Source organism: Vombatus ursinus, unplaced genomic scaffold, assembly GCF_900497805.2.
Source record: "Vombatus ursinus unplaced genomic scaffold, bare-nosed wombat genome assembly UNPS02014816.1, whole genome shotgun sequence".
In the NCBI taxonomy this organism is placed as follows: Eukaryota; Metazoa; Chordata; class Mammalia; order Diprotodontia; family Vombatidae; genus Vombatus; species Vombatus ursinus.
The window spans coordinates 6,608,697-6,631,875 of NW_020954594.1; the positions used below are offsets into that span (position 1 = coordinate 6,608,697).

Genomic DNA, 23,179 nt, shown 5'->3' on the forward strand with positions numbered 1-23,179 from the left:
CCTTCCTTTCTTTCTCTCTCTCTTCCTCCTTTCCTCTTTCCTTCTTCCCTTCCTCCCTCCCTCCCTTCCTCCTTCCTTCTTATGGTATCCTGTACATCAGACATACCCAAGACCTCAATTACCTACCAGTCTGGCAAAACCATGGGCCAGAGTGATTGTCAGCTCAGGGTTCTTATATACTGAGAAGGGGGAAGAAGGACCCACAGTGACAATTGCTACCCATGGTGAGTTCAGTATGCCCCCACCCACCCAAGAAGATCCTGAAACAGTGACTAGTTGCTGTCTGGTGACCCTTGAGAAGCAGTAGAAACCCATAATAACCAATGCACAGAGTGGGCTATTATTTACTTCTTGAACCATGCATTCAATCTCCCTCCTAGAAGCCATGCCTAAAATGTACTCCTAGTCTTAAATGACATAAAATATGCAAAGTGCCTAGGAAGCCTTAAAGTACCAGACACATGCTACGCATTCTATTATCTCTGTCTGTTAGGAGCCTTATCAACTTCTTTCTCAAGTACAGTTCCCTCCCTGATGCCTTCCCTGATTCCTATGGTGCTTTCTTCATTCTCAAATTACCTTGTACTGTATTTATCTCCATTCATGTTGCATCTCCTTATGTACAATGTAGAAGTCATACAAGTTTGTTTCTTTTTTGTTTCTTTTTTCCCCTTACTTTCCCCTGCCTAGCATAGTTGATGGTGTTTAACATTTTTTTTTTATTTTTGACTAGGCAATGGGGTTAAGTGACTTGCCCAGGGTCACACAGCTAGTAAGTGTCAAGTGTCTGAGGCCAGATTTGAACTGGAGTCCTCCTGACTCCAGGGCTGGTGCTCTATCCACTGGGCCAGCTAGCTGCTCTTGTGGTGTTCAACATTTTAATCAATGACTTAGATAAAGAAGTAGATGATGTGCTTATTAAATTTATAGAGAACTCAAAGCTGGAAAAAATCACTACTATGTTCAATGATAGAGTCATCTTTATCTAAAAAGATGTGGACAGGCTAAAATATGGGACCAAATCTAAAGAGCTGGAATTTAATAAGGATAACTATAAAGTCTTATACTTGGGCTCAAGAAATCAACTTCAAGATGGAGAAACATGATTAAATAGCAGTTTGCCTGAAAAATAACAATATCTGGCCATTATATAGATAGCATTTAAGGTCTGTAAAGCACTTCATAGAGATGATCTCATTTGTACCTTACAACAGGTATGGTTATTTCCATTTTATAGATGGAAAAACTGAGGCTCAGAGATGTTAAGTGGTTCATCTGTGGTCAAACAACCATTAAATAAAATGGGATTTGGACCTAGGCCTTCTTGAATCCAAGTCCACCATTCTAGCCCATTGCATTTTGATCCTTTTGGGGGTTTTGGTAGTCAGTAAGCTGAATATGAATATGATACAGCTTAATTCAGTATTTTTCCCCTTTTAAAAATACTTATTTTTTACAAGCATTTGTGATTTCTCTCCCATTGCCCTCTTCAACTGAACAGTTTTTAAAAAGAAAGGAAAAAAGAAAACCCTCATAAATATGCAGAGTCCAGAAAAACCATTTTCCACATGTCTAAAAATGTATATCTCATTCTGTACTTTTTAAGACTATCAGCTCTCTGGCAGGCGATGAGTAGTGAGCTTCACTTCCATCCTCTGGCTTCATGGCTTAGCATTGGATTGAACAGAACCCTAAAGTTGTTTTTCTTTATAAAGTTATTGTATAAACTGTTCTCCTTGTTCTGCTCACTTCGCTATGCATCAGTTCATAAAGTTCTTCTGTTTCCTCTTCAACTGCCCATTTTGTCATTTCTTATAACATAATAGCATCCCATTAATTTACATACCATAATTTGTTTAGCCATTCCCTAGTAGGTGGATCCTCCCATAGTTTCCAGTTTGGAGCTATCACAAAAAGAGCTACTGTAAATACATAGGATATGGATTTTTTTCCCTGCTTGTTTCATCTCTTTGAGGGTATAGGCCTAGTAGTGGTACAGCTGGGTTGAAGGGTATCCAGAGTGAATTTTCAGTTCCAAACTGCTTTCCAGAATGGCGATACTAATTTACAGCTCCACCAGCAGTGTGTTAGTGTGGCTATTTCATCACAGCTCCTCTTAACATTTATCATCTTCATCTTTTGTCATCTTTGCCGACCTGATGGGTGTGAGGTAGAAACTTCAGAGTTGCTTTAATTTGCATTTCTTTATTTGTGATTTGGAGCCTTTTTTTTCCCGTATGTTGTTGATAGCCTGATTTCTTCCTTTGAAAACTGCCTATTCACATCCTTTAACCATTTATCTATTGGGGAATGGCTTTTAATCTAATTCAGTATTGAGAAACATAGTATCAAGAGCTAGGGAGGTGTTAGCATTTCCATACTCTGCTCTGGTGAGACCACCTAGGGAGTATTATGTTTAGTTCTGGATGCCTCGTTTTGGAAAGGACATATATACTGGAGAGTATTTAGGAAAAGGGAAACCAGGATGAGGAAGGACCTTGAAATCCATATAAGACTCTCTCGAAGGAAATAGGGATGTTAAATCCAGATAAGAGACTGGGGAGACTTGGGGAGTGGTAGGGTAGAGGATGAGGAAGATATTCTATCTGTCTCCAGGTATTTGGACTATCACATAGAAGAGAGGACTAGATTTTTGTTTGACCCCAGAGGGCAGAATTAAGACAGATATAAGCCTGATAGCAGGAACAATTTCCTAATCATCAGAGCTGTCCGAAACTGAGATGGGCCGCTTCCGGACATAGTAGGTCCTCCCATACTAGAAGGTGTTGGAGCAAAGGTTTGATAGCAATTTGAAGTTGCTGGATAGGAGATTCTTAGTCAGGTATGAATTGAACTAGATTGCCTCTGAGGTCCCACCCTACAGTGCCTGGCACATAGTGGATGTTTAATAAATGCTAATGAATTTAATATCTCCTAGGGGCATTTCTATTGTAAAAGAGTACCTTAGGGAAAGGTCATTGTATAACTCAAAGATATAAATGTTGAGATTTCAGTTATATGTGGGGGAATTTTGGAGTAAGGCTGTCCTGCTGGGAGGCTGGTGAGGGGATGGAGTTATCCACTCTCAGCTTAGCCACAAGCTACTAGAAGCAGATACTGTGGGGGTGGGAAGAGAGAGCTTATAATAACACAGATTTCTATAATGCTTTGCAAACTGCTTTCCCCACAACAACTTTGTGAAGGAGGTAGGGTAAGCATCCCATTTTGCAGATGAGAAAATTGAGGCTCAGAAAGGTTGCTTGATTAGATTATCCACATTTTTCAGGTGGGGATACCATTGCTCACAGAGCTTATGTGACTTACCTAAGGTGGAAATAACTAGTCAAGTGTCAGGGTGGACGGTATTTTAGGGCTGAGACCCAAATGCAGTTCTTCTGATCGCAAATGCAGTGGTGTCTTTTCCCCTACACCATTCTCCTTAACTGAAATGTGGCAGTGGGTTGATAGGTTAAGTGCTTCTCATCCTGCATCTTATCTGAGGGAACTCAGAGCCTGGGGTTGAGATGTGTGGGTGGGCTACAGATTGACTCAGATCTTCTAAAAGGAAAAGAGGGTCCTGTTCCTTTAAGCGTCCCACCCCTCATCCTCCCCCCTCCTAGCTATCCCTAGTCCTCTCTGGGTTTCTGGAGAAGCAGAGACTTGGAGCCGTCTTTTCCCTGCCCTGCCGGGCTGTTCACTCGCTGCTCTAGAGGCTGTGCTTTGCGGTCTCCATGGAAACCATTAGTTGCTAAGCAACTGGAGCATCATCTGTGCTGAGCTCTCGCATCTAATTATCCCATCACAGTGGCTGAGAGGGGTGAGTTGGGTGGGGGTGAGGCCAAGTAGAGGAGCAAGAGGATAACTCTTTTAATGGCACTGATTCATTGACAAGACTGAAGTCATTTAAAGACACAGAGCCTGGTCCTCTGGGGAATTCCCTGGAGTGCTTGAAATAGGACTGCATTCCTGGGGTCCCTGTCTAAGCTCCAGCCTCTATTTAGGATTTTCCTAAAATCCATCTCTACTCTCTTCTCCCTCACACCCCACCACCCCCAACCTCATCTTTTCCCTGTTTATACTATTCTACCAAGACTAGCAGGTGAGCTATCAGGCAGCTCTGGTATTCTGTCCCTTAATATTCTTTTTTGGATTACAAACTTTTAAGATATGAGAGTTGGAAGGTTCCTCAGAGATCAACTAGTCCAGCCCCTTCATTTTACATAGAAGAGAACTGAGGCCCAGAGATTCAAAGTGACTTGCCCACAATCACAAAGGGAGAAGTTACCCCTGGCCAGCGACTGCAGGGAGAAAGCAAGAGCTCATTTACAGCTGATAAATTAATTGTGTGTCTGCTTGTCTTGAGGGGGAGGTGGCAGTGTCAGCTCTTGATGGGGACCATTGCCCTCCTACTGGTAGAAATTATCTTTGTGTTTCCCCCAGAGTTTAGCACAATGCTTTGCCCATAAGGAAAATGCTTCACATTTACCTTAGTGGTTTAAGGCTTGCAAATTCTTTGAGGTAAGTAGGAAGTATTATTATCCTCATTTTATAGATGGGGAAACCGAGTCTTAGAGACTCATGGTCCTCACCTACGTAGGAAGTGTCAGGGCCATTAGGATTCATTATTCCACTCAGCCTCTGTGACAGGGTTCTGTACATCAAAAGCCCTCAATAAATGATTTTTTAATAGCAGCAGCTCACATTTACTTAGCGATTTGAGGTTTATAAAGTGCTTTTCATAATAATAATAACACATATATAGCATGTTAAGGTTTGCAAAACATTTCAGATCTATTATTTCATTTGATCCTCACAACGATCCTGGGAGGAAGAAACTATTATTAAAGATGAGAAATTTTAAAGATGAGAAATCTAAGGATGAGAAAGGTTAAATGACTTTTCCAAGGTATCATAGTCAGCATCTGTGGCAGGATTCAAATCCAGCTCTTGCTGACTTGTTCAACCCTCAGTATATCCATAGAGTCACCTAGCCATGACAACCATGTTTAGATCAGTAGGGAAAATATTTAATATTAACATTTTACTGATGAGGAAACTGAGTCTCGGATAGTATATGTGACTTACCTATGATCACACAGCTACTAAAAATTTCTACCAGGATTTAAAACAGAGCTCCTGACTTGAAATCAGAAGTGTTCTTTCCACTGTAGCAATGAATTGATAGGATGCTGTTTACTTTGGGTAAATTATTTCAGTTTCCCGAGTCTTTGTTTCTGCCTTTATAAAATGGTGAAAATTATAGTTTTCCCTCATGAAAAATGTGAAAGTGTTTTTGGACATACTGCTGTCAGAATATAAGGCTTATTATCACTACTACATTATAATGAGAGGAAGAAGGAAAGGAAAAGAAGCTTATTTCTCTGGACCCTAGTTTTCTAATCTGTAAAATGAGGGGTTTAGACTTAGTGGTCTCTGAGGATACATGGGCTTATTATGATCTGGGGGTAAAAATAATAGATGACTTACCAGTGTCAGACTTAAAATCTTGTAACATTGATCTAGGACACAGTCCTGCTCAGTCTACAGGGACTGAAGTTGTGGAACTAGGGGAGGCACCTGTAGAGATTTCCTCCTCTGGGGACTAGTAGAGGCCATGAGATCACCTGATGCCCCATGACTCATTTTCCCTTGCTTTCTGATAGGAGGGACCCAAGTTTAAAGTTCCCTCCAATCTAAAGGCTCCTGGATGCCCTCTTCCCAAGCCCCACTAGACTCCTCCCCTTGTATTGGGGGGGTGGGGTGGGGTGGAGTGGGGACAACAGGTTCCTATAGGAAAATTGTGAGGCCTGTTCTTGGAAGTATAAGAATCAGACTGAGATCAACGATCAATGACAACAACAATAATCACTTGCATGTGTTGACATTCTCATATTTTCAAATTAGAAGCAGCTAGGTAGTGCAGTAGATAGGCCTGGAGTCTGGACTTGAGTTCAAACATAGTTTCAGACACTTCCTGGCTGTATGACCATGGATAAGCCCTTTAATCTCTGTTTACCTCAGTTTTCTCAACTGTAAAATGGGGATAACCGAACCTGCCTTGCAGGGTTGTTGTAAAGCACTTTGTACAGTGCCTGGCTTATAGTAGGTGCTATATAAATACTTATCACTTCCCCTCTTCCTCCTTAACTTCACAGTAACCTCCGTGAAGTAGTAGATAAGGGAATTATTATCCCAATTTTCCAGATATGGAAACCAAGGTTCTTTAAATCATAGAATTGGAAGGGACTTTAGAGGTCATCTAATCAAACCTTCTTACTTTGCAGATGAGGAAATTGAGTTCTGAACTAAAAGACCCATTGAAAAAGGGACAGAGGTCTCAAATGTGGTCTTAGAATATTCAGGCACTCATAAGAAATGACGAGCAGGATGCTTTCAGAAAAACCTGGAAAGACTTACATGAACTGATGCAAAGTGAAGTGAGCAGAACCAGGAGAACCTTGTAAACAGTAACAGCAGTGTTTTATGATGATCAACTGTGAAATGACTTAGTTATTCTCAGCAATACAAAGATCCAACACAATTCTGAAGGACCTATGATGAAAAATGCCACCCACCTCCTTAGAAAGAACTGATGGAGTCTGAATGTAGATTGAAGTATACTGGGTTGTTTGGGTTTTTTATTTTATTTTATTTTCACAACATGACTAATCTAGAAATATGTTTTCCATGACTTCACATGTATAACCTTTATCAAATTGCTTGCCTTCTCAATGAGGATGGAGGGGAGGAAGGGTAAAAAAGAATTTGGAAGTCAAAATTGTAAAAAAAACAAAGATTAAAAATTGTTTTTGCAAGTTAAAAAATGTTTTGTTCATTAAAAAAAAAAGGACATTCAGGCACTCGTCAAGCAAAGGCCTCCATGAATTATTTTTACCTCTTTTTTTGCCTAGCTCTGGCTCAGAGAGGCTCAGAGTCCTCATGGGAAGAGACTGGGGTTAACTCTATCTGTCCTGTCCTGTTCTAGGGAGAAAGGACTCAAACCAACACCCCTGGCTTTGACTCCCAAAGAGCTCTGCGTTTGGAGTCAAGAGGTCCTGTCTTAAATCCAAACTCAGCCACTTCTCGTTCAGTCATTTTAGTTGCGTACAACTCTTCATGACCCCATTTGGCGTTTTCTTGGCAAAGATACTGGAGTAGTTTGCCATTTCCCTCTCTGGCTCATTTCACAGATGAGCAAACTGAGGCAGACAGGGTTAAGTGACTTGAGGATTAGGGGTGCAAAGGATGAGGCAAGATACTGGGGCCTGGGCAGCATGGTTCAGGAATATGAAATACACACAGTCCTGACCCATTTGGATAATTTGGGACTGAGTGCCCCTAGCTACATGCCTCAGTCGAAGGCTTCAGTTTTTTCTCCAGTTTCATAAAGACTTCACATGGAACCCCTGTGGAAGCAGGGAGACACCTAGATGATGATAGACAATGGGAACATAGATCTAGAAGCAGAGGGTCTTTTGAGGCCACCTAATCCAACCTCTTCATTTTACTTCTAAGGTCCATAGAGGATAAGTGAATTATCCAAGGTCACTCAATAAGGGGCTATGTAACAGAACTGAGACTTGAACCCATGTTCCTATGTTAAATGAAACTTAACACTCTCTGTACTGAACCATGATGCTTCCTTTGGGATTTTTATGTGGACTGAGGTTCTGGGCTGGGAGAAGGAAGAGGAGGAGGGGAGAGACATAGAGCAGAGGTATACACCTGGGAAAGAAGACTGGGTAGGAATGAGCTAATGGAGGGACAGGATTGAGGGAGACAGAGGTAATGGGGTTGAATGTCTGAGGGGACAGAGCCAAGGGAGAAGGAGCTTGGGGCTTGTGGAGGTGAGTCCACTAAAGATGATGGATACATTTGGAAGCAGAGGATTGGTTCTTTCTATGCGCTCCCCCATCCCCACCCCCGCTACTGTTCCTCATTTTATCCGAGGCCAACAGAGGTAGGGCAGGCGTCCCCCCCACTTCCCTAGAGTCCTTCTTGACCTCCCTCCCCACGGTTAGTGCCTTGGAGCTTCTCTGTAGGAGGGGAGGGGAGGAACTCAATGGGGATGAAGGGGGCGGGGTGTTCTAAGAAGTCCGGTCGGGCATGTAGGAGAAGGTGTGAATCAGAGGCGGCAGGAGTAGTGAGCTGACTGCTAATGAGCCTGCTGTCCATGCCTGCAAAGGAGAAACCCATCCTTCTTTACCCATGTCTCTGTCCCTATCCCTATCCCAAGAGGTTTGGGAAAGAATTGGTGTGGTTGTACAGACCTGCCCTCCACCCCCAGCACAAACGTGGATGAGCTAAACCCAGGCATCCCTCCCTCATACTGCTCAGTGAACCACAAAGGTGCAGTCCCAAGTCATCTCTGGGGTAGCTCGCCACCCCTTTCATAATGTACGAGCTCCAAATCCAGTCTATTGAGAACAGGAGTTCCCTGTGGGGGATGTGGAGTTTGAAGCAGGGTTCCTTGGCTCTACTTGGCTGCCCCTGCCTATGCCCCAGACTCTGACTGCCTGTCTCCCTTGAGCCCTATTTGATATGCACATCAGACATCAGTGCCCTTTGCAAATCTGCTATTTGTACAGAGGATTGAGGTAGGAGGGAGAAAGGAAGGAAAGAGAGAAGAGAAGAGATACAAAGACCCCTCCCCTTTTGTCTCCTCCCTTCCACTGCCCTCCTCTTTTCTTTTGGGTCCCTATGGTCTCTTCCTGCAAGGACCAGGACCCTAATGCCAAATACCAACCTCCCAATCCAGCCTGGCGAGGCCAGCTCCTTAGACCCAGCACAGATAGTATCCATCTATAGGCATATACACAGTCTCTAGTCCCTGATACCTGTGTCCTATCTCCAGTCTGTGGTGACAGAAAGTTTCTCCTTAGGGTCTCTCCAAGCTCAGGGTCTCAGAGGCCTCAGAGCAAAATGCATAGCCAGGAGCTGGACTGAGAGTGCGAAGGCATGGAGACAATTCCAAGAAGGAGAAGAAACTGGGACTAACTCCACCTGTCCTGTCCTGTTCTTTCTTGTCCTAGGTAGAAAAGACTAGCACCAACAGCCCTTGGCTCTGACCCTAAATGACCTTTAACTGACTTATTGTCACAGAAACTCCCCACCCAGCCTGCCTCCTGGAAATCTCTAGAAGCAGGAGAACTTGTTTTGGGTGTGGGCTTTGGGGAGAAGAAGAATGACAGCCAGGGGGCTTCTCTTCCCTTGCCTGGTTTAAGGTACCAATAAGTGGTATCCAGGTAAGGCTGGGAAAATGAAGCAACATTTATAGAGGGATGAGGAGTTAGCGATGAGGACGTCTTTAATTCTTGAAAATTCTCCCTTGAGAAAGGGCTTAGACAGTAGAGTGTGAGAAAAGGAGGCCGGGAATGGAAAGAATAGCAGATAGGGCTCTTGCCCCAACCCAAAGCCCTGGAAGTGGCTTATTTGGAAACCTGAGCTGTCTGTGCTGCTTGTCCAGCTTCCTCCTGGAGGTGCTAGGAGAGGACTGGGAAAGAGTAGCTGAGCAGCTGCCTGGTGGCCCAGACTCCTGGGAGTATGTCGACCCTGGCAGGTTTGGGAAAAGTAGATGAGAGCCTGGGGTTGTACCAGGGAGACTGAGAGTAAGGCTGACTCTGGGTCTGCTCAGAAGTGCTCTATGAAACACCCCCTTCCCCCCCCCATAATCCGATTTATACTCCTACTCCCTCCTCTGGACCCATCACCATGGCAACAGTTTTCTCAGCTGCACTTCATCAGTTTCCTAGAGAAATTTCTTCTTCCTTCTTCCCCCTCCTCCTCTCTCTCTCTCTTTCTCTCTCCCTCTCCCTCTCCCTCCCTCCCTCTGTCTCTCTGTTTCTCTCTCTCTCCTTCTCTTGCTCTCTCATGCTCTTTCTTGTTCTTTCTTCCCTTCTCCCTTTTAAATATCTCCTTCTGTCTCTATTTCAGTTGATTTTTCCATAGCTCCTTTCTTGTCACTCCTCCTCTTCCCCACTTTTCTCCACATGGAGGCCATAGAGCAATGGCTGCCCCTTGAGATGGGATTGCAGTGGGGGTGGGAGAACCTAGACCTTGGGACCAGCTGGGACACTGGCCGTGCAGATGGAGGCCCCCAGGAGCTGTCAGTTTGTCTCAGTTTTCTGCTGCTTTATGCCTTGTTGGCTCCCTCCCTGCTCCTAGTGCAGAGCAGTCCCCGGATGCCCTTTGGGAGGGCCCAGCCCCATGGCTTTTACTACGCTCTCCCAGCCAGCTCAGAGCTGGGGAATCTGGGCAAGCCCAAAAAAGGGTTTGTGTTTCTGGTTGGTCCCGAGAGAGAAATACAGAGTCCTGATGAAACAGGGACTGAGTGCAGCTGTGGTCTCCAAACTTTGAACAAGGATGCTGGGATGTGGAAATGAAAGGATAAAGGGCCTTTCTGACCAATGCAGCTCTGAATCGGTAAATCTGCCCACCTTGGGAGAAGAGAGACAAACGAGTACCCTCTCTCTCCTTGATGTCAGAATCAGTTAATGAAGATTAAGTGAGCTACCAGAGAGGATCAAAATCTGTTTCCTTCCATGGCTCCTCATCTTCCTCCCACACATGACTGTGGGTGTTTCCAAAGATTGTCCTAGTCCCTTTTCTTTACCTATACTCTCTCCCTCCATTATCTTCAATTATCATCATTTTGAGGATGAGTCTCATAGCTTTAATTCCAGCCCTAACCTCTCCCCCCACCCTTTTTTTTCTTAAAGGCAATTGGGGCTAAGTGACTTGCCCAGGGTCACACAGCTGGTAAGTGTCTGAGGTCAAATTTGAACTCAGGTTCTCCTGACTTCAGGGCTGGTACTCTATCCACTGGACCACCTAGCTGCCCCTCAGCACTAATTTCTCTCGATCCTCTAGATTTGTGTCTCGATTCAACTCAACAAACATTAATCACCTGCTGTTAACAGCACTGTGCTAGGCACTGGAAAAGATGCAAAATTTCAGTGTGTCTTTATCCCCAAGGATCTTGTCTCTTTCTGGCTATTATATATTTCCCTTTGGATGTCCCACCCTTGCCTCAAGCTGGTCTTCTATTTAAACTTTTTTTAAAAATTACTTTTATTACTACTGTTTGTTTTTATATCACTTTTGTTTCTGAGTATATGCTTCTCTGACCTGCCCAGTGAACCACCTCTTGTAACTAAGATTAATAAAGAAGAAATAATCAGTTCAGCAAAACCAAACATTGAATCAACCTGCAACATGTCATACCCAAGCTTTCTCTCCTTTACAAAGAAGGATGAAAGTGCATTTTCTCAACTCTTTTCAGGAAACAAATCAAGTTTGTCTTTTAAAACCAAATTTGTCATTCCCCCTCCCAACCCCCAACCTCACTCCCAACCAAACCAGGCCCCTTTCCTAGCTTCACTGGATTGATCAATGACCACACCTTTCTAGCCTCCTAACCTTAAAACCTTGGGGTCACCTTTGATGCCTCACTGTCCTCCATCCTCTATATAGGATTACTCATTAAGTTGGGGGGGTTCATCCTTGAAATGTCTCTCATATCTATCCCTTCCTCTCCATAAACATTATTGCCAGCCCTGTCCAAGCCTTTGCCCTGCAAGCATGGATTACTTCAACAGCTTTTTGGGAAGTCTCCTTACTTCCCATCTCTCCTCTAAGCCATCCTCCACACAGATTTAAGTCTATTTTCATCATGACACTCAAAAACTTTGAATGGATCCCTTTTTTCCTAACCGATTCTGTTTGGTTATCAAGATCTTCATTGATCTGGTTCTGCCTTACCGGCCCAGTCATTTTTTTCTACTCATTAGCATGTGTCCTTTGCTTTAGACAGGTCAGGCTTCTATTTCCCCTGAGATGTTGTGCCACCCTCCTTCCTGCCTGAATGGCCTTCTTAGAATATAAGCAATGTGGCTTAGTGGATAGAATTCTGGGCTAGAAGTCAGGAAGACTGGGGTTTGCAATTCACCTCAAAGCATTATACAAATGTGAGTTGTTATTTTGAATAAATCTTTATTGAATTAAATTGCTCATATTTCCTTCACCATGCTTTCCCATTAGCCCTCTGCTTATCAAAACTGCACCCATCCTCTAAGTCCTACCTCCTCAATAAAGACCACTGACCACTGGCTACCCCAGCCTTCGTTGAAAGTCACTTAGTAGGTACTCTTTTTTTTTGTGTGAGGCAATTGGGATTAAGTGACTTGCCCAGGGTCACACAGCTAGTAAGTGTTGTGTGTCTGAGGCCGTATTTGAACTCAGGTCCTCTTGATGCCAGGGCTGGTGCTCTATCCACTGAGCCACCTAGCTGCCCCAGTAGGTACTCATAAGCACCTATCAAGTGCTACGTACTGTGCTAAGTGCTGGGGATACAAAGTGTCCAAAAAACAAACAAACAACCAGTCCCTGTTCTTAAGGAGCTCACACTCTAATGGGGGAGAAAACATGCAAACGGCTATATACAAACTATATTGTTGTTCCAATCATATCTGACTATGTGTGACTCCGATTGGGGTTTTTTTGGCGAAGATACTGGAGTAATTTGCCATTTCTTTCTCCAGGTCATTTTACAGATGAGGAAACTGAGGCAAACAGGCTTAAGTGACTTAGCCAGGGTCACTCAGCTAGTAAGAGTCTGAGGCCAGATTTGAACTCAGGTCCTCCTGACTCCAGGGCTGGGGGCCTTTCCCTTTTTTTTGACATCTACCATGACTTCAGTCACTTATTTGAGATTTGAAAAGATTTCACAGAAGGGAATGATCTCTGTCATGCAGAGCATAAGGTTTGATGTCAATTTCATTATTTGCTGTGCCTTAAAAAGGTCATCAGGGGCAGCTAGGTAGCTTAGTGGATAGAGCACCGGCCCTGGAGTCAGAAGAAACTGAGTTCAAATCCAGCCTCAAATATTTACTAGATGTGTGACCCTGGGTAAGTCACTTAAACCTAATTGCCTAAAAAAATAAAAACAAGAAAGAAAGGTCATCACCTGGCAGTCAACATTCTAGTGCTGAGTGTATCTGAATTTAGATAGTCTGGTCATCAGGAACAATTAGACCCCTAATCCTGTGCAAGGCCCATACTGGAAGCCTGTTCAACTCAGTAAAGTCTGCTAGAACTTAAGGTCCCTTGGGAAAGCCTTCCAGAGTCTGGGATCACTTCCCTACCACAATGAGGCATCAAAAAGAAAACTTCAGGGGAGCAGTACTCAGGTTTACTCAGTTTTATTCATTAGTGTGTGTGTGTGTGTGTGTGTGTGTGTACACAAGCTTATTGTTTTATTTGGATTATTAGCTTGAAGGCAGGGATGAGTCATATTTGAATTTTGAAGAGCATTGATCACAAATCCTTGCACCTAGTAGGTCCAGCTTAAAAAAAAGTCTGTTGAATTGAACTAGAAAGTGTTTGTAAAGCAGGCTGTAAGCAGAGATTATCTCTTATTTTGACTCGTATCTTGTTCTCCATTGCCTTTCAACTTTCTCCTTGTAAACCAGAGCCTTTGGGGGGTAGCTAATATATCTTTAGCTGAGTAAATATCTTCATCCCATGGAGATTTCATAGATGTATAGACTGTTGGAATTGGAAAGGATGCTAGAGATCCTCATTTTATAGGTGGAGGCCCAGAGAGATTGAATACCTTGCCTAGGTCACACAGTTAGTCCATGTGTATTCCTCCACTCAGCGTGCCTCCCACAACTTACAAAATATTAGTTGAAGTGGGCAAAGCATGAGAATGTTGTGTCTGATCCTTAAACATCTCCTGATGAAGTTCTTTATTGAACAAGGCCAGTGTTTGGACTTTCATGTCAGTCTTTTCGGGTTTCCTTCAGCTTTTGTGTTCCAGGTTTGGAAGGGGCTTCTTGAGCTGCATATGGTAGCTACACCTACAGCCTGGGGGATGCTGGAATAGAAAAAAAGAATCAGATTGGTATTTGGAGAAGGTTAATGTTGGGCACAGATTTAAAGAATAGGAAGAACATGACCCAAAATAGAAGGCAGAAAGAGACTTCAAGGTAGGGAGTGGCCTCTCTGAGGATTCCAGCCCTGAGTCTTATAATCTTATCAGTTCTTGGGGAAAGCCTATCTAGGGGGCCTTTGCATTTGTCCCTAGGTCTTTCTCCTTTACTAATTTCAAAACCAAACCCCAAACAAAGTTAACAAGCCTCCTGCATTTTCTTGGACCCTTCAACTGTTTGGGTTCAGAGATTTGCTGTACCGGATCCCTAATTACTTCTCCCTTTCTCCTCCCCCACTTCCTTTCTCCTTCTGATGCCTCCATACCTGGCTGTCTGATTCTGGCACCATCTGCCTCTTCTTCTTCTCTGGCATCTCCACGTGCTCCAGAACACATGAGAATATTTTCTAGAATTTACTTATGAGAGAAAAGAGAATATGCAAATTTAGAAATAATACATTGGTGAAAGGTAATTATAAGTGAGAATAAAAGAATTGTAATCAGTCCCAGACTAGGTGTTACTTAATTTCTAAGTTGTGCTACCTACTTGTAGTTGTCTAGGTTTAGCTTGGCCTATCATCACTCTATACTGGACATGCTGCTCCCTTGTGGCCATCTGACAAGCAAGGCCCCAGAACATCTCCAAGCCCATTTTGTGAGAGTGGCCTAACTCATTCCACATGCCCTAGCCCACTCTCAACCAATCAGAAGGCCTCTCTGCTGCGTGGTGTTTCATCCATATTGCTACAGAAATATTTAGCTAACTATATCTCTTTCTTCTCTACATCTAATCAAGAGAAAATAAGGAAATGCAAATGGTACAGACAGGGAACCATCGCCTCAAAAATAAGACTAGTTTAGTCAGACATATGAATTACCCTCAAGGTTCACAAATATAACCTCTTTCTCATAGTCTGTGGGCAAGAGTCAGAGGTAGAAAAGAGCAAAATGTGGGACAGGAAGAAGTTTGACTACTCTGGAGTGTGGCATCTGAATTGGGGAAATATGGGAGGTGAAGAGAGCTCCATCTTGGGGGAGGACAAGAAAAGGAAGTAAATGAGGACATATGTTAGCACTTCAATTATCTATGTGAGGTTAATCTGGGTAGGCTTCCAGGAAGAGGATGCTCCACTGTGGGTCATATATGCGTAACTCAGGTCTGAAAACTAGAACATTTGCATAAGTCTTTCCTGATTGGTGGAGAGAATGATGATACAACCTTGTGTGAGTGTGTGAGGGGTAGAGTCATCTGGAGTACATTGGAGAGGAGAGACATTGTTCCTTCTTACTTGGAGAGATGGCACATGTGGTTCCAGACTTTCTTCAGGGAGACACCAGCAGAGAGAGAGAACAGACTTTGCAAGGCAGAAATGTAGGGGAAAGCCAGTTTCTCAACATCTGATTTCCAGCTTGTCTCCCTAGAAATTGAAGGGAATTTCACCTGGGCTAAGATGGAGGCCTTTTTCTTGGTTGATCTGAGATAACTTATGCCCAATAGAAGAGCTCTCTCACTGTGTGTTATCTGGTATATTCTAGTCTATAGAACTTCTCTGATTTCTGTTTGCCATCTGCTTGGATAAATTAGTTTATTTTCTATTTACTATTTGTGATAGTTTTTTGTGTAACTAGCATTTGGTGGGAAGAGGTAAAGTCTATAGATATAAGCTTAGGGTGCCCTTTCTTCTTTAAGGAATGTGACCAGGAAAGTGGCTTGGACCTAAGGAAAAAAAAATCATTTTCCTAGACCAGGGTGGGGTGGGGTGGGGATGAATTCAGTCAAAGGGCCACACTTGAGGACCTATGTGGCCTCGAGGCTGCGGGCTCCCCACCCTTGCCCTACTAGCAATATTGAGGGGGCCAAATAGATATGTAGTTATCTTTTCCACATTATAGGGGTTAGGGGTGGGATACGTCAGCCATCTGAAAAATCTGCATAAAAATGTTTTGACCCTCCCTTTGTACCAGAGAGGAAGCCTGAATTATTATGGTATTAAAAGATAAAATATGTTGATAGTATACAATACTATACATATATTTTATGCATTTCTGAGTTTCTAAACTTTTCTGTGTCATTTGCTGGACTTCATGTGTCTGCGGCTTCTGTAAAACTCCCCCAAAATTCCTATTCAATTCCTTGTGCTGACCCATGATATATCAAAAGTACAATGGGGAAAGTTGCAATGTGAAAGGGATAACTATAATTCTAGTCTGATACGCTTCTCAATTAGAGGAAAACAGTATGGCCAGTCTTGAGGCCTCTTCTCCTATTTTCTTGCAGGCAGGTATCAAAACCTCACTTGGAGAGAGGGAGGCAAGATTCCAGAGATTCATGCCTCCCCACAAGCCACATTTAGAGGGCTTATTTGAAGGGTAGGGATGTATTAGTGAGTAGTGATACAGCTAGAAGGAGAAGGAGGAGGAGGAGGAAGAAAAGGAAGAGGAAAAGGAGAAAAAGAAGAAGAAATCAACCAAACATTAAAATATTTGGAATTATACAAATAAAGTGACTAAATTTTCCAAAACCTTTGACCCAGAGGTTCTGCTGCTAGGCATATATCCCAAGGAGATTAAACAAAAAAGATTCCATAGGCATCAAAATTATAGCAGCACTTTTTGTGGTAGCAAAGAATTGAAAACAAAATAGATGCTCATCCATTGGGAAATGGCTAAACAAATTGTGGCATACAAATGTGATGGGATATGATTGTGTTGTCAGAAATGATGAACTTGATGAATTCAGAAAAGCATGGGAACACTTTCATGAACTGATACAAGGTGAAATAAGCAGAGGCAGGAAAACTATACTATTGTAACAATGTAAATGGAAAGAAAACCAACCACAAAACAATTGAAATAGAATATTTTGAAATGATAAAAAACAAGCTTAGCTCCAAAGAAGAGATATGAGAAAATATTTTCCCCCCACATACACAGACAGAGGTGGAAGTTAATGAGTAGGCAAACATTAGGTATAACATCATATTTTTATTAGTTAATTTGTTTTGCTGATTGTTTTTCTTCTCTCTTATTTAAAAAAATTCTTTGTTATAAGAAATAACTTTCTGAGGAGTGGAGGGCTAATGGGGGAAATACAGGTAATATAAAAACAAAACATATTTAATTTAAAAAATTAAACATTAAAAAGCTAGAAGTAACAAGTTCAGGAAGGTATACAAACTGGGCAATTTTTGTTATCTATTAAATTTAACATATACTTTAAAAAAAAGTACATATAACAAATGTTCCTGGCTTCATATACAGTCTTTTCTTCTTTTGGTAATTCTTTTATACTAAAATGTTCATGTTTGTTGATGATTGTTAAGTGCATAATTTAAGAAAATAGAAGAGAATCTCCTTCCGCCATGGAAATCAGCCACTGTCTGTAGTTGATGCAGTAGTCTTAGAGAGTTGTCATTTACTGGGTAAGTGACGCCCAGGGGCACATAGCCAGGATGTGACAGTGGCAGGCCTTTTGTCCCCATCAATTCTTCCTGACTCCGAAGCCAGTTTTGTATCCTCTTTACCAGGCTGCCTCTCTGTGCAACTATCATTTGAAATGATTAAGAATAAGATTGGAGGGGCAGCTAGATGGTTCAGTGGATAGAGCACTAGCCCTGAAGTTGGGAAGACCTGAGTTCAAATCCAGCCTCAGACACTTACTAGCTGTGTGACCCTGGGCAAGTCACTTAAACCTGATTGCCTCCAAAAAAATAATAGTTATGAGATTTGAGAGGAAACTGAGGCTCAGAATAGAAAAGAGAGGCTCAAGGGGGTCATGCTACAATAGAAAGGGCCCTGGATTTGGAGTGAAAGTTTCTAGTTATAAATCCTGTCTCTGCAGCTTGCTACCTGTGTGACTTTAGACAAGTGTCTGTACATCTCTGTACCTCTGTTTCTTCATCTGGATAATGAGGAGGTTGGACAAGATGATCTCTGAGGTATATACATTTTACAGTTCTAAAACTAAGATCTGCCTTATACATGGGGCTGGGAGGCATAGAAAGGATGCCTTTCTATTCATAGCAGAGAACTGGCTATTGTAGAAATTTAAATTATTTCTATTATGGAAAACACAGGTCACACAGCTAGTAAGCAGCAGAGCCAAGACTTGAAATCAGGTACTTTCTGTCTGTCTGTAAGTTATTGAACTTTCCACTTGCTGCTCAGTCATTTCAGTCATATCCAACTCATTGTGACCCCATTTGGCGTTTTCTTGGCAAAGATACTAGAGTGGTTTGTCATTTCCTTCTCCAGCTCATTTTATAGATGAGGAAACTGAGGCAAACAAGGTTAAGCAATTTGTCTTGGGTCACCCAACTAGTAAGTATCTGAAGGCCAGATTTGAACCCAGGAAGATGAGTCTTCCTGACTTTAGGCCTGCCGCTCTTATCTACTTTGCCATTAATTGCCCCATCTTTCCACTAGACTCATGTAAAGGAAGGTAGATGTGGCCATCCATGTCATGGGCAGAAGGAAAAAACATTGCTCAAAATAACTGAGACACCACCATGAAGTATGGGAGGAAAGTGTAGGGAGGAAGTACAAGGCAATTAATTTCAGTGGATTGAATAGAAGGGGGAATGTTAGACAGATAAAGCCACCATTTTGGACAACCACTGGGATAGAAGCTGTGAAAGTCATTGTTAGGGTTGTTGTGAGGAAATCACTTTGTAAACCTCAAAGCCTATTGAAATGGGAGCTGCTGCTATTCAAGGATGATTTATTCAGTGTCTACTGTGATAAGCTGCATGGCTGATTGGAGGAAAGAAGACCCTGGATCACATGTCACTCCTGACAACTGACTGGATAATTGGAGGCTAAGTAATTTAACTTCGAAGTGAAATTATTTCTTTATGGAAGCTATCAAGGAGTAGTTTGCTTTCTAGTAGTTAGTTTTCCATAAGGGCACCTAGGTGGCACAGTGGATAGAGTGCCAGGCCTGGAGTCAGGAAGACCCGAGTTCAAATCCAGCCTTGGCTTGTGTGACTTTGGGCAAGTCACTTAACCCTGTTTGCCTCAATTTGCTCATCTGTAAAATGAGCTGGAGAAGGAAATGGCAAACCACTCCAGTATCTTTATCAAGAAAAACCCAAATGAAGTTGTTGGACACCAATGAACAACAACAACAACAATAGTTTCCCAGAATGATGAAATCACCTGGAAACTACAATTTTTTTTAAATGCTCAGGGCCTTAGTAGAGGCAGGGAGGAATAGAAGGAATGGCTTTCTATTCTCAACAAAATCTTCATTCTGCTACTTATACTTCCCAGTGATGTGAGGAAAATGCTTTACAAATTTCAAAGTGAATTTTTGAATTTTGAATTTTACAAAATTTTTGAATTTACAAAATTCAAAGATTATATATAGATTATAAACATATAAAATATATTTATGGATTATATATAGATTATAAATGTATGGGATATATAATATATATTATAAATATATAAATTATTTTCATCACCAGTGCCTTGGTACAGTAGTTAGAGAGCTGACCTCAAAGCCAAGACCTGGGTTCAAGTCTTGTCTCAGACACATACTGGCAATGTAACCCAGGGCAAGTCTCTCAACCCTTCAGTGCTTTGGGGATGGCATATTGAACTGGAAAGCAGATGGCCAGGGTGACCCTTGCTCCACAATTCAGTACTGTGCTAGGCTCTGGGGAAGATATGAACTTCATTTGAGACTCAGTTCCTGTCCCCAAGGAATTTATAATCTAGTAGGAAAATGAGTCAAATGCAGATGGTAGTAACACACAACAATATAGGGTAAGGATATGAGAAAGGTAGATATAAAGTACAATTGTGATATGAGACCTGAGGGGAAAGTAGGCTTTGCTGGGGGCGGTGGGGAAGGGACTCAAGGAAGGTTTCGTGGCGAATAAGTCCAGTTGCATGTGTCATTAAGTTCAAATTTCACAAAATCTCAGTGTTCGAGCTCTCAGAGGCTGTGGAGTACCACCCTCTCATTTCATATATGAGAAAGCCAAGGCCCATGGAGGTCAGGTGACTTATCCAAAGATACGCAGGGAGAAAGGATCAAAGGTATAATTTGAACCCAAGTCCTCTGGATCTAGACCCCATCCTTATTCTCACTGTATCATGAATTGAGTCCTATATTCTTTTGTTGTTGTTGTTCAGTTGTTTCACTTGTGTCTGACTCTTCGTGGCCTCATTTGGCAAAGATGCTGGAGTGGTTTGCCATTTCCTTCTCCAGCTCATTTTTCACAGCTGAGGAAACTGAGGTAAACAGGGTTAAGTGACTTGCCCAAGGACACAGCTAATAAGTGTCCAGGGTTGGATTTGAACTCAGGTCTTCCTGACTCCTGAAAACCCCAAATGGGGTCATGAAGAGTTAGACATAACTGAAAAATGACCCAACAATAACAACAACAATTTTCTGGCTCCGGGCCTGGTACTCTATCCACGGTGACACCTAGCTGCCTGTATCCTTAATTGAGTCTAAATATGATTGTCTGAAACAGCCATTCCTGGTCACGTCCTCTGGGGCCACAGAACAAATCTAATTCTTCTATGTGAGACAGCCTTCTGATCCTTGAAGACCGATGACCTCCCTAAGTCTCTTCTTGTCCAAACTAAACATCCCTACTTCCTTTGATAAATCCTCACATGCTGTGTTTACGAGGCTTTTCAACATCTTGGTCATCTTCCAGTTTGTCATAGTCCTCCATAAAACATGGCACCCAGAAGTAACCATGAGAAATGGCACTTGTTTTGGTTTTACTTGATAATTCCATAAAACCTCCCCTAAGACAGGGCCGATATCTTCTATGTCACTTGTGTCTTCCAATAGTGCCTAGGGAGGTATCTACCAGGGTACGTACCAGACTCTAGCGGGAGCCAGTCGAAGGGTTTGGGAACTGCCCTTGGAGGTGGAAGAGACAGAAGAGACAGAGCAGGGTGTCATCTGAGATCTTCCTTCCAGCTTTGGACTCAATTCATTTTAGTGTTCATTTAGTATTCATATTAGGATCTTTAAGGCAGGGGTTCTTAACCTGGGGTATGGGAACTTTTAAAAATATAGGTTTTATAGCTATTTCAATATAATTGGTTGCCTTTGGAATCCTATGCATTTTATTTTATACATTTAAAAACATTTTGAGAAAGTTGGTTGTAAGCCTCACCAGATTTCACCAGACCAAAAGGATCCATGACACAAACAAAGTTAAGAACACTTGGTTTAAGGTTCCCAAGGGCTCTCCTTTGATCCTCACCACAACCCTAAGTGGTAGGGATCAAATATTATGATTAATATTTAAGTGCTATGATATAATTAATTATTAATAATTATGATCCTCTTTTGCGGGAGAGGCGGGGCCTGTTATTTCATCAGTGTATAAAGCTCCAGGTGGGGAGCTCCCTCTACCAATTCAGGTTGTCATCTTCTCTGTCACTTAGAGTTTCAGGGTGACTCACTCAAGATCACACAGACAGAATATGTCAGGGGCAGTACTGGAACTCTGGTCTTCCTGACTGATGCCAGTTCTCTCTCCACTACAACAGGCTGCCTGTCCCTGTTTTAGAGACGAGAACAATAATGCTCAGGAAAGGTAAATGCGTTGTCCAGAGTCAGATCTAGAGGGTGGAAAAGCCAGCACTTAGACCTAGATTTTTTGACTGAAAATCCAGTTGTTGTTTTTCCACTACAGCAGGCTATCTTACTCAGAGGAAGATCCCTTAAGCAGAAAAATCAGTTCTGCCACTGAATCCCCAGAGTCAAGTTTCCCCCTAGAGGAACTGCTGGGACAGCAGGCAAAACGGAAGGCTCAGGATTTCTTCTTTCCCCTGCTTTCGATCAGCTTACCCCCAGAACAGCCTTTCTCAACTGCAAATCCAGATTCAGCCACCAGGGGGGGGCAAACGAGCACCGCCTCCCCCGGCCCCTCCCCTTCCCAAAGAACACACCTGGTGGCCAAGATGGGCGGAGGCCTCACCTGGCTCCTAGGTACATCCTGAAGCAGCCCAGGTAACCCCTTTATGCCCAGGCTGGGCTGAGAAATTTCCAGATGAGGTGGGGCTAAATTAATCAGGAAGGAGTTGAGGGCGGCAGAGAAGGGAAGGGAGAGAGAGAGGTGAGGACAGGCTTTAGAGGCGAGGAGAGGAAGTGTTCTGAGTAGTCTGGTCAAATTGTTTAAGAGGGTAGGCAGCAATAGGGGGATTTCCTGACCATGCCTCCTCAGGAACAGAGAAGGGAGCCAGAGCCCTTAGTAGGTTTGAGTATATATGAGGAGCACGGGGAGGCTAAGGTCTCAGTGGTTGGAGCTGTTGGGTGGGGGGGTGAGATGCTAAATAATGAGCAGCAAAACCTAGGCTTCCTGACTCTGAAGACAATCTTTGCAATAACTAGTGGTATATTGCAGGGGAGGTGCTCAGAGAAGGAGAGGGATGATCGACATTGAGGACTGAGGGTGCGAAGGCAGTGTGGTCAGAGTTGGTGAGTGGTGGACACTGCCTCATTACTCTCCACAGATGCTCTGTGTAAGGGAGCATATCTCAGGAATTCCAGCCAGAATACTGCCCCGCCCCCCACCATGGCATCAGAGTTCCAGGCAATAAGGTGTTAAAAAGAGTGGAGTGGAGGGAGGTGGTCTGGGAGTTGGGATGCCTCTAGTCTCTTTTCACCAGAACTGCTTGGGAATCCACCAGGCTAGTATGGAATGAGTTAAGTCTGCCTGCAATCTGTAAGACTGATGCCGATGGGGAGGGGGGGGGTTGGGGGTGGAGAGGGAAAGGGAAGCCAGAGCCTCCTGGATTGCTGGGAGACAGTTTCAGGGCCCCCTTCCCTAAAGGGCTGGCTGCCCCTTCCTCCCAGTCCCCACAGGGGCCCTGCCCTCCCTTAAGGTCCCCTCTCTCTCCCTCCCAGAAGCTCAGGCTCCCCCTGGCTTTGTGTCCCCAGGAGGGTGGGCTGCAGGATTTCCAGCCCAGCCCTGGCTGCCTGTTCAGTTTTTCCAAACCCTCCAGTTGGGGAAGGCAGAAGCCCTGTCAGGATAAGAGTCCCTTCCCCCCTACTCAGCAACCCCCCCACCTCCTGCTTCCTGCCCCCAACGCCTCCCCCCTACTTCATTCCCATCCCTCTCCTGTAGCGCTTCCCCCCTACCATTCCTGCTCTAATTGGAGGGGGTCAGCTAGGCTGGCAGAATTCTGGAGAAGGGTTAGTAAACCTTGATTCAGTAGACAGCTCCTAGTTCAATACCTGGCATGGTGCCTAACCTCTCTTTCCAGCCTGGC

The 23,179-nt window shown here is 43.3% G+C and overlaps 1 protein-coding gene across 1 annotated transcript in view; it reads right to left on the reverse strand.

The window, feature by feature from the left end:
• The window catches only part of UPK2 (uroplakin 2), a 29,733-nt gene that overhangs the window by 5,339 nt on the left and 1,215 nt on the right, over positions 1-23,179 (reverse strand). The window contains exons 2-3 of the mRNA XM_027835532.1: positions 21,756-21,856; positions 20,776-20,811 (exon numbers count right to left, since the gene is read on the reverse strand). Coding sequence (XP_027691333.1) covers positions 20,776-20,811; positions 21,756-21,856 — 137 coding nt within the window. The remainder of the gene's footprint in view (positions 1-20,775; positions 20,812-21,755; positions 21,857-23,179) is intronic.